The following is a 12,532-nucleotide window of genomic DNA, read 5'->3' as shown; positions in this document are numbered from 1 at the left end:
CTGTTCTTGAAAAGAAAAAAAAAAACTTGTTGCGTCTCCATTGAAGTGAAAGATAGAACATTAAATTGAGTTTCCCCTCTAATTTTTTTTTTCTCTACTTTTATTATATATATATATATATATATATATATATATATATATATATATATATATATTCTCTTCTACACTATTGGCTTTATAATTATGGTAAACGTGAAGTTGATTATTTATTTATCAATTTATTTACACATGTAGATCAAAGTCAATGATGTATTTATGTGATTATTTACACATTAGTTGAGAAAATTAGGATTCTTATTAAAGAGAAAGAGTTAACTCTTAAAACGTCTCTATAGAATTATTTTAGGGTTCAAAGTTTACCACAAATAATTTTTTCTTACTTTTTCTCTCATCCTACCTTGTATTCTCTTAACAAAATCTCTTTCTGAATATACAAAATTAACGTTCCCGGGAGTTTTGTAACGACCCGAACCTAAGGGTTCGGACCGTTAACCGGGTTCTCACCCAAACCTGAGGTCATCTAGGGTTATAATCGTCATTTGCTGCATTCTTGGCCATACCCAGTTCATTACTAGGTCCAAAGTACTCCAGGATTACAGCATGGAAGGATAGGATCAAAGTACTAGTTAAAGGGGAAGTGTCAGCCGGCTGATGGCCCTTAATCGACCGGCTGAAACTACAAGGTCGGGCGACTGACTGAGATGGTCAGTTGGCCGAAACGATTCACATAGTTGCTAACTCTCGGAATTTTGCTACAGTGGCTCATCAGCCAACTGAAATTGGGGTTCGGCCGGCTGATGAAGGAAGGTCGGTTGGCTGATGAAAAGGTTCTACCGGCTGAAACGAGTTTTCTCAAATCTCAGCTCACTGGAATGCCACAAAATGGGTTGCTAGCCGACTGACATGCCTTGTCAACCAGCTGATGAGCCATGATAGTCCAGAAATCTTATCTTTTTGTGAGCCAGACTTAATATTCATTCGATCCCGAATTCACAGCAACCATGCATAATGTTATACAGCTAAAGACATTAATATCATGTACAACATATGTTATCACTTCCCATTCATTATAATATGCCAACATGGTTCCGAATTTACATCAACTATCATTAAGTATTATATTTACAGTACATGGTCATGTTTTACAAAATGAATACATTCTCAAAATGAGGCTTTACTTAAGAATGAATACAAGTGCACAAAAGATAGCAAAAAGATCTGCAAATCTTTGAACTAAGTTTGTGGTGGACCGTCATCCGCCATTTCCTTCCCAAGTCCTGAAAAATGTTAAATAACAACGGGATGAGCCTAAGCTCAGTAGGTGGTGCCTAAGATACATCTCTTGAAACCCTATGAATCCAACAATGAATAGAAAATATAGAAGCGGGGTCGTGCCATACTGGGTAGACATAGCACAAAGTCAACAGTCCAAGTCACACTTAAATTATGCAGTGCAATGGGACGAAATGTCATAAAATGTCTCTCCCCAATTTTCCAAAGAAAACCATTCCATTTTACCAATCCAAACCGTCAATGTAACCCGACCCATAGCATCTAGCGTCACGAGGAGAGAGTGGGCTAGCAATCCCCGACCACATGGCACCTCTATGGCGTCGTCTGGGCTTAGATAACTCAACTTCCCTCTAGATTAAATTAACACAGCGGACCACTAGGCACCTCATATGCGTCCGGGTTTTCGCAAACCTTTAGCTAAATCTTTTTCCCAAAAACCATTTAATTTTCATTTTGATCAAAATTTTCCCATTTCATGCCCAATGATATGCATGGATGTCTCATACTTTCCAATGCTATGTCAATATGGAACTTTACAACTCACAAAATCAACATGCTTCCATACATCAAATTTCAACAATTTGTATATAATCGACATGAAAATTTACACATGAGCATACTTTTTCACATAAATCATCTATTTTACGTAAGCATATAATTCATATACAACACTTAATTCATTTTGAGGAAAATCAACACAAATGTAACATGCTAAATCACAAAAATCATGGAGAAATAAACTCATTAAGGCTTAAGAAGTCATGGATTAGGAACCTCTACCTCAATTTGATGAAAAGCCTTAATTTTACACTCCAAACCCTAAAAATTTGAAATCCCCAAAGGTGGCCAAACGGAGATTGGCTTCAATCAAATCTTAGATCTCTTCAACCTCTTTAATTTGCCACAAATGGTATCCAAAAACTCCAAGAATCGAAGAAATAATGAACCTTTAAAGCTTGAAGTAAAAAATAAATAAATAAAAATAATAATAAAAAAAAATGAAGGGAGGAGAGTGAGAAAGATAAAGTGCCGGGAGGGAGAGAGCAAAATGAGATGCCAAAATGCCCTTTTGCCCTCTTAAAGTGGTGGTGGGTCCCACTACCAAAATTTAATATCCTTTTTGATTTATTTTTATTTTCTTTTTACACAACACAAATATATACACATTTAATAATTCACAACCTTATATAACACATTAAATAAATGCATGTGATGCAAATTGATCCAACTAAAATTCCAGTATGCAACAATTTAGTTAGCGGGTCGCACACGGGACCGTTCAGCCTGTAAAACGATAAAATACAAAAATGACAACCCTTACATTTTCAAGAGTCCTGAACTCAATGGAATGCTCCTAACAACTCTCAAACCCACCGGACACACTCCACGGTGTCCGGTACGCGAAAATACGAAAAGACGAAAATACCTTTACCGAAACGTAAAATTCTAAAAATGTCAAATGACGAAAAATGGAAACATCACAGGTTTGGTGATGGTGGTAAGGTAAGGGTTGGGTTTTAATATGTCTCGGTTTCAAATCCCAACACCTCATTATAAATTTATAACCCTTGATTTAATTGGTGCTTGTCGTTGTGGGACCGGTTATAGCATCCTCGGTTTGTAGCTTGGGGTGGGTCCAAAGGGCCTTGCCCAAGGGAGTTCCGGGTTCCAAAAAAAATATATGCAAAATTAAGTTGCCATATCTAGGAGTGCACAAAAATTTGGTCAAACTGAAAATTCAAACTGAATCAAACCGGACCGGACAGTTTGGTTTGGTTTGCTAATGGTTTGATTCGGTCACGATTCTATACTTGTGAAACTGTAAAATTATAGTTTGGTCACGGTTTGAGTTCCTTTATAATCGAACTAGACCGAACCAAACTGTTATGTTATATATATATATGTTAAATTATACAGTATATATAATATAATATAATCCTACAATCTAAATCACTTAGAAGTTTGTAACAACTATCAAACCTATAGTCCACTCTTAATTCTCTTAGATTTTATCAATTTATTAGATGATTTTTTTTTTTAATAGTGACTGAATTTTGAATTGTAACTGATTGTTTGTTGTTGAATTAGTAATTCTAAATATATTAAGTTATTAACAATTCTGAATTATTCACTTCAGTTCCAGAAGTGATGGAGAAAAATGAATTAAAAGTTCTGAATATATTAGTATTTCTTGAATGTTTTAGTAACTTGGTTTATTATTATGCATGTAAATTTTGAAATATGAATACTTCTGTAAATAAATAATAAAAAAATAATAAAAAAAAAGAAGAAAGAATTGTGGAACCGAATCGAATTAACCAAATTAGTTTTTCACGATTTGGTTTGGTTTGGCTTTTTCGGTCAAATGGTTTGGTTTGGCTCAAAATTTTATCAAACCATTAGGATTGGTTTGGTTCCAAAAAATTCTTAAATCAGTCCAAACTGAATAGTGTGCACCCCTACACATATCATCGGGTACAAAGTTTTTATATTATCTGCCATGTAATTCAAGTTATTTTCAAGATATGTTAATTGTGTGTTTAGCATTTTCCTTAATTAAATTTGTGTCAACTTTACCGAAAAAAAAAAAAAAAAAAAAAAAGTCCCCACTTTTCTAGTGGCCCAAGCCGTATAACCCTTGTTTCCAATTGTGGGAATGTGTGTTACTAACTTACTGCTACTTACCTTCCAAAAATAATATATACTCTTTCAGTCATAAAATACAAGTTTTTCTTTTAAATTTAATTTTTTAAAAGAATGATTTTTATTATTATTGTATTATATTAGTAGTGAATAAATTATTAGATTTATCTTTAATAGGTTCATTATGTAAAAATTTATTTTTTATTGATTTAATATAAGAAGGTTAAATTAGTAATATTATAAATAATTAAATTGGGAATATTACAAAAAAATTGCACATTCACTTTTCAAATGAAACCGCTTATTTTGAAACAGATACAGTATATATTTTGCATACTTTTTTTATTATTATTATTTTTGTTATTGGCAAGAAAATTACACACACTATTTACACACTCATTTTGTATATATTTTTTTTTTTGTTTTGTTTTGTTTTGTCATTGACAAAAAATTATACACAATATTTATACACCTATTTTACTCTTTTGGTGACTTAGAAAGTAAGTAAAGAACCCTTGATATATATTTTTCATATTAACTTTTCAAAAAATTAAAGGCTAACTTAAGAATGTGATGGGAAATCTATTTAATTTTTGAAAATGACATTTTGCAACATTCTAAAATGAAAACAGATGAAAGTGGTCCTTTTAGAGATATCATTTCAAACAAACATAGGAGTATTAAATATCATACATAAATTCGTGTACCGTACCAGATCTATATATATATATATATATAATTTGCTGGTATTATTGTTTTAAGGGTAAAGTGCATAAAACTCCCCTAAATTATACTCTCTCTCTAAAATCCCCCTTGAACTTTTATTTTTACAATTAACCCCCTGAACTATCTAAAATTTTGTTAAAATCGCCCACCAATAAATTTTCGATTGATTTTTGCGGCTAAACAGGCTCGTGGTATCACATGCCAGGTCTTTAAATTTATAATGACAAAGTTACCCTTATTACCATTATAAGCTATTAAATGTATAAAATCAAAATTCCCAAATTGATACAATTCCAGAAAGGGGGAAAAAAAAAAAAATCAAATTGAAACCACCACCAAATTCAACCCCAAATCGTGTCTATTGGAACCCAATATTCATTCTCTACCAAATCACCACCTCTTTTATATATCTTCACCGTTTGATTCTCTGCAAGCTACTCAACAATCACAAACCAAACCCTTAAGTTTCATTCACAAACCCTAATTTTTGTTCTATAGCTCAAATTTCTTTCATTTATGACGAAAAATGAAAGTTTTGTTGAACACTGGTTGTCAGAGGAAGTTGGGTTTCTGCAAATCGAGAAGCCGATAGGATTTCGACAGTTTGATGTGAGAGACGAAACAACCTAATAGCATCAACGTGGAAGTAGGCCAAGACGTTGAACAACAGACGAATATAAGATGAATCGGGGTATAATGCGGCAAAGGATTGTGTTGAGGAGTAGGTGGTCATTGTTCTCATTGTCGTTGATCTTCTGTGAACATTATCGGAGGAACGCATTGAGGTACTAATTGGTCATCTCCTCCTCCTCCTGCAGTGTATTTTATTCTCACACAAACACAATCACTGCTCACTGCCGTGTTTACTTGGCATCAATGGTGGAGTAATCGACGAACAAACCAATTAACGGCTTCACTCGCACGGCACTGCCGCACTGGTCGCGTTTGGTAAATGAGATGGGGAGAGGTGTTGCGTGGTAGAATTAGGTTTTGTTCTTTTTCTTTTCTTTTTTTCTTTTTCCCGGAAGGTGAGAAATTAGAATTAGGTTCAATTGGTGATAAGGTGATGTGTTATCCAATCCTTATTGGCCTTTAAGTTTTTTTTTTTTTACACCTCAACAACAAAAGTTAAATCCAAACAGGCCCTTCAACTAAAGGGTAAATTAGTAACTTTCTTTTTCCGGTGCCGGAGACCCCACTGTTGTCCTTAAATGCAACTTTATCATAGTTCAGGAGGGTATTTGTTAATTTAGGGAGATTTTTTGCAATTGACTAAAAACTCGCCCGCGCTTGGGGGGGGGGGGGGGGGGTTAATATTTAGGGGTGACAAATAGTTAGGCATGTCTTTTCTATCTAGAATTTCTGGTAAGAAAATGATTTGCAGTTATTCAGACTAGCCATACACAAATAAGGAGGTTCTGAATATTTATTTATATTGCGAGTAATGTTAGGAAGAGATGACAAGTAACACCTGCTTCATATATTTCAAGAGTAAAGTAAAAAAAAAATCTTTTGAACTATTTTCTTTTTGTAAATAATTTTTTTAATTAAAAATTATCTTCTCTAAATTATTAATTTGTTCCAATTAAAGATAAATTTATGGCAAAAAGATTATTTTATCCTTTCTTATTAAAATTATCATGTTTTATTAAATTATTTTTATTATATTTTCTCTTATCTAAATATTAATTATATTATTTACCTTAATTTTATTATTAGTATCAATTTATCATAAAAATGAAAAAATAAATATATTAGTAACTACTATTTTCTAAAATAATTAACTTATTATTAAAATTTTATTATTTATAATAAAACTTATTATACCGAGTTTAAAAAAATTTTACCGTAGAAAAAAATATCTATTGATGAAATTTTAATAAATTACTTAAATAAAAAAATCCCTTCTTTTTTATGTAATATATCATAAAGAATTAAGAACTTAATTAACTTGTTTTAAAATTTTCCACTTAAGATTTTATTTAAACAATTAATTAAAAATATTAAGGGTAAATTTATGCAAATTTAATGGAGAATATGTCATAAAATTAGTATTGAATTTTTTTCATAATTTATTTCAATAAGAAAAATAGATTAAGTGTAATTCAATAAGAAATGATATTATGGATATTTAATAAAATATAGTTTAGGTAATTGGGACATTTTGCAATAAAATGTAATAGTTCAGAATATTATGTATAAAATATAATTTAAGGGAGTTATTTATAAATTTAAACATGATTAAAAGAGGTTTTTTTTTTTTTTCTTAACCGTATTTTTAATTAATTGAAACACTTGTTAAATGATGCACTGATTTGCAATTGTGATAATAATTACATGGTTGGCAATAGTAGGATTATATATATATATCTATATATATATATATATATATATATATATATATATATTAGTGAGAGGACAATTGTATCAGTAAGATAACATTGAGTCCGTACCTGCACTTACTTTTTATTAATATAAAAGGCTGCATCAATTCAGTGGCTAAGGAGCTATGACTCTTTTACTTTTTAGTTATTTATTTATTTTGGCAACACCAAACAAAGAAAGACAAGGAACAGGGCTGGAGACTTCAGCATCAAGGGCCCAAACAAACCAATTGGGCCAGACTGGGCAATGGACATCATCCTTCTTGTAAATGGAAGCCCATTTACTAATTTTATGGGCTAAAGAGTTGAAAGTCCAAGAACTAAACAAGAGAAAAACCTTTGTGATCAGAGTAAGTGCCAGTATTACTAACGCTTTCACTTTCTTACTTTTTCTTTCTTCAAAAGTAAAAGTTTGTTTTTGATTTCTTAAACTGAAATAGAAAATGAAATTATGTTTAGTAATATTTCATATTCATTAAAATTTTGAAAGCAAAATAACAAAATCAAGTTTAAAAATTATGATTCTGCTTTTATTTTTTTACCATTACTGTAGTTCTATCATCTACCATTCTAATCCCACCATCTCCCAGTTCAATTTCGCATCCACCATCCTCCATTGCTACCTAACTACAAACTGCAAAAAACCACCACCACCTCCCATCATAGCTTTCAAACATCAATAATGTCACCACAAACCTCTTTCCAACACAAAATTAAATTCTCTTCTAGAACCAAGATGTTCAGCACCGTCCAAAACCCCCTCTTCCTATTACAATTGCTCCAATCACAGTATCAAAAAAAAAAACCCTAAAACAGGCCGTTTCTGCAACAACGATGACAATCTTCCACTGCACCGTCCTTCGACCCCACAGACTGACAGACAGACGACATCAAGGTGAACGCTCTCTCTCTACCCTCTTCAAAAGTTAATGAAGCTTTTAGGTAAAATTTCTGTTCAAGTGGGCCTCTTCCATATGCCCGATCAGATTATGCTGCTAAGGATCGTACCTGTGAGAAGGGCAAAAGTACCAGAAGAATGATAAGGGCACACATTTTGAACATTAACAAGATCCTTACAAAAACTCTTCGATCCCGCCGCCATGCAGTCTTAGATCGGCAATTAAACCAGAAATCTCAACCCATTATCGTCGTGATTCTCCTTGTCGTCGTCGGAACCTGTCATCGTCGTATTCGTTGTTGTGTGCCTAACTCTTTGATTTTGTGCTAAGGATTCAAGGTAAGAAAACAGAGGGAGGAAGAAAGGGGATTTTGTCCTTGAGGATGAGAGAGAGAAAAAAAAAATTCAGATTTGAGGAAAGCATAACTTACCTAATTCCATCATCACCAATATGATAGTCGCCGATATGAATTGTGGGTTGTGTGGTTATTGTTATAAACCACAGAATATAGCATTTTTTAAATTCTGCTACAGTAGTGGAAGTAATTCCTTCGCTACAGTGAAGAAAACAAAAAAGTGAAAAATCCGTGCTTTCTTTTTCTTTCCTAAAATGTGAAAATACTTTCTGAAAGTAAAAAAGCAGAAATATGTTAATAAACATAATTTTCACTTTTACTTTCTATTTTTAGGAATTGATAATAAAAATCAGAAAGTAAAAGTGTTACTAAACAGGCCCTAAGTCTTTGTATATATATATTGAAAATTTTATTTAATTATCGACTTTTATAGAGTTTTATTTTTTTTAATGAAATGTTGAATTAACAATTAACGAGATAAAAATATATAGAGTAATATAAAGTAAAAATATATATAGGGCATAGTTATCTAATTTAAGTCCCTCCTAAAATAAAAGTTTGTTAACGTGGAGAGTCCAAGGATTAAAGAGGAAATGGAAATGAATGCATGGGTCAGTTGGCAATGAATGAAAGTGTGACACGTAGGCATATTTTTGGTGGTACTGAAAGTGTTGAAAGTAAAGTATATAGGACAACCCATAATGGTAAAAATACAGCTCAATCTCATTTAATTAAACCCACAACACCAATGTACGTAGTAACAGAGAGTTAAGTGAGGACCAACCTAACCCTTTTATATCTCCATTAAAACCTCACCAACCCTTTACAGCAAACCAGCTCTCACTCTATAAATCAATCCCACTCCTCAATATCTATATGTTGCGTGCCGCTTTCATACTATTATTATTATTATTGAAATATACAAGATATATATCTAAAGCGCGCAATTAATTAAAATGGTGAGAGCCCAATCTCAATCTCATGTTGTGACGGTGTTGTTGATCACGGTGGCGGTGGTGGTGGTGCGTGGTGGTGCTACGATCAACGAGAAGTGCGAGGAGGACTTTCCGAAGGTGACATCGTGCCTGACATACGCGACAGGGGGGTCGGAGACGCCGTCCAAGGAGTGCTGCGGTGCGGTGAAGGATATCAAAGATAGTGACCCGGTGTGCTTGTGTTATGTCATACAGCAGACACACAATGGTAGTGCGCAAGCCAAGAGCTTGGGGATACAAGAGCCCAGGTTGCTTCAGCTCCCTTCTGCTTGCAAGTTGGCCAATGCCAGCATCAGTGATTGCCCAAGTAACATTTTTCTCCCCTCTCTCTCTATACATATATATATATATATATCTAAATCGCGTATCTATATTGCATACCATATCAAAAATGATAAAAGCTCTTGAACTATAAAAATCTGTCAAAGAATTAGCCTACTTGGTTTGTACTTGTGAAAACAGGCTTTCTATTCTCAAAAACTGAATAAAAATCTGTACTTGATTCGATTTTCAGAAAATTGTTTCATGAAAATTCAGTTATAAAAATGTCTATTTCAAGATAACTATAAAAAATTATTATCTGAGAACATTTTTTTATAAAAATGTCTATTTCAAAAGAGCTATAAAAAATTATTATCTGAGAATATTTTTTTAATTTTTTAATTCTTGAAAATTATTTTCAGATTCACAAGCAGGTCATTATTTTTCTATTTTTGTGGATGAGCAAGTCTGACACAAAATGCATATGGGCAACATTTGCAATTAATGAACTCTCCGTTAAATTAACACGTTTTAAGTTGTAAAATTGAGTACAAACTATATCATTATTTTGCTCATGCTTAAAAAGAGTAGTGTTATAAAAATAAAATATAAATATAAAAATTATACAGTATGAAATTAACATAACATGTCAAGAAAAGGTTAGAATAAGGGAGTATCAAACAACGTTTATCTTATTTTACCTACTTTAGAGTTTAGACCGTTGAGTAATTTTAGATCTAGTCTTTTCCCACTCACTTTATTTCCCCTTTAATTGGAGGACATTCAGATTTATATAACATTGGCTCTAATTAAACATAAGGTTCTGTCCTATAACTATGTTTTGTTACAAATTTATGATTTTGCCGGGACTCGAACCCGAAACTCCCTTATGATTTCTTCATTCTAATTCGTGTTTTGTTGGCAACAGCGGATTTGATTTTATGATTTTTCATTCTAATTTATATAAACTATTTTCGAAATCTAAGCTAAAATCTAAAATAATAAAAACCAAAATTATAATATAAATATTTTTCTGCTCCCGAAATAGGGATGGCAACGGGGAGGAGTGGGGATGGGGATTCCATTCCACATCCCCATCCCCATTTTTCATTCCCTATCCCCGCCCCCATTTCAGTTTAAAATTTTGCCAGAATCCCCGCCACCCACCCCCACCCCCACCCCCACCCCCGCGCCCGCCCCCGACACCTTATCCCCTCCTCACCCCTGCCCCCGGCCTCATAATTTTTTTATTAAAAAAAAAAAACACATTTTTTCTTATTTTCATATATATAATAAATCTAATTTAGTAATAAATTATTATATATAAGGATATATTAGTAACTTCACACTTAATCGGGGCGGGGCGGGGCGGGGAGGGGTACCCCATCCCCGGTCCCGGCGGGAATTCATAATTTGCCCCCATTCCCATTCCCGTTTAGCTAAAAGGATTCCCATCCCTGTTTAGCTAAAAGGATTCCCATCCCTGTTATAAACGGGGCGAGTTCTGGGAATAGAGAATTTGTCATCCCTATCCCAGAACTCCCTTTCGAGAGTTAAATATTGTTATGGTTATTCATTCTAATTTATATAAACTATTTACAAAATCTAAGTCAAAATTTAAAATAATAATATAAATATTTTTCTGCTGCCGTACTCCTTATCAAAGCTGAATAACCACGCTTTGTTAGGTTACACCAGAGTTGATATAAAAGCTTTTCATTCTAATTTATATAAACTATTGCTAAATCTTCTGAGAGCACACAGAATGTTCATTCTGTCGTCTTTAAAACCATGAACTTCTTTTTCGTTTACTTTTTCTCTTTCTTTCTCCTCTTTTTTTTTTTTTTTTTTTTTGGGTGTAGAAATCTAAAAATAAAAATTAAAAAAAAAACCCTACGTTTCAAAGGAACCTACAAATTGGTGTTAAGTAAAAACATTAATAGAGCCATTAATGTAACTGTACGAACTCTCCTATATGTCCACCCATCCCCGGAATGGGCTGTTTTTTACATTTATTAGACTGCTGGATGCGACCACTACCCATGCTGTAGCCCACTGTCAACTTTGAATTTTCTATTCCTTGCTGCCAATCTTCTCCACTCCCAAACACTATACAAATTAAAATATGAAATCTGCTAATTTGTATGATTTGAATGCTGGTGCCCTGTTAGATACAATATTTACTCGAAGGTGTTTGTTTGGATATAAAATATTTATAAAAAATAAATAAATTTATCTATTAATTTTCGATAAGTTATTTTACATTTCTTCTCGATAAACTCATTCCAACATCGACCTTTGCCAAACACTAAAAAATAAATAAATAAATAAATATATATATATATATATATATATATATGTATGTATGTATTTTACTTGAAAAAAGAAAAAAATATTTTACGGGTGTAATTATTTTCTTGTGCTTAATGATAATTGGTGCTAATGAGTTATTTTGTGTTTTTCGAATTGAAATGGACAGAGCTGCTAAAAATACCGCCAAACTCTCCTGATTATGCCATCTTCGCAAACTCATCAGCCTCGCCGGTTCCGGCTAAGACAACAGGGACACGGTCGGCGTCAGAAACTGCTGGCTCCAATGGAACATTTAAGCATCAGCCAAAATTTTCAGGAGCTATGGCAGTTGCTATGGCCATCTTCTTCCATGCATTCCCAGTTGGGTTTGTGCCTATGTTTTACACAAGAAGGTGAAGCTGGTTCACTGAACAGGCCTAGTAAAGCGCTTTTCATAATTTCATCTTCATATGTTATCATGACTTTTATGAGTTCGCCACTATTTTGTTAGCACCTGTGCTTTTATTTGGAGGTGTGTAATATATGCAATGTTTTTACTAGCAATCTAATTTTAATTTCAGTGCACAAATGTCCAAATATTTATTACTAGAAGGCTAGAAGCTATAGATTTCAAGTGTTTTTATAAAGGGTTTTTTTCACTCTTATCCTGGGGACCCTATTCGA

At 32.9% G+C, this 12,532-nt stretch overlaps 1 protein-coding gene across 1 annotated transcript; it reads left to right on the top strand.

Moving 5' to 3' along the window:
- The first annotated feature begins 9,173 nt into the window (after positions 1-9,173).
- Positions 9,174-12,437, top strand: LOC132276211 (non-specific lipid transfer protein GPI-anchored 1-like). The gene is made up of 2 exons (XM_059777545.1): positions 9,174-9,602; positions 12,036-12,437. The coding sequence occupies exons 1-2, from the start codon at positions 9,257-9,259 to the stop codon at positions 12,263-12,265; spliced, it is 576 nt and encodes a 191-aa protein (XP_059633528.1). The 5' UTR covers positions 9,174-9,256; the 3' UTR covers positions 12,266-12,437.
- Positions 12,438-12,532: the final 95 nt, after the last annotated feature.

The sequence above is a fragment of the Cornus florida genome, unplaced genomic scaffold, assembly GCF_030987335.1.
Source record: "Cornus florida cultivar Cherokee Brave unplaced genomic scaffold, ASM3098733v1 CherokeeBrave_3.0.0_Hap2_Chr10, whole genome shotgun sequence".
Taxonomy (NCBI): domain Eukaryota; kingdom Viridiplantae; phylum Streptophyta; class Magnoliopsida; order Cornales; family Cornaceae; genus Cornus; species Cornus florida.
This window is presented reverse-complemented; position numbering and strand designations above follow the sequence as displayed.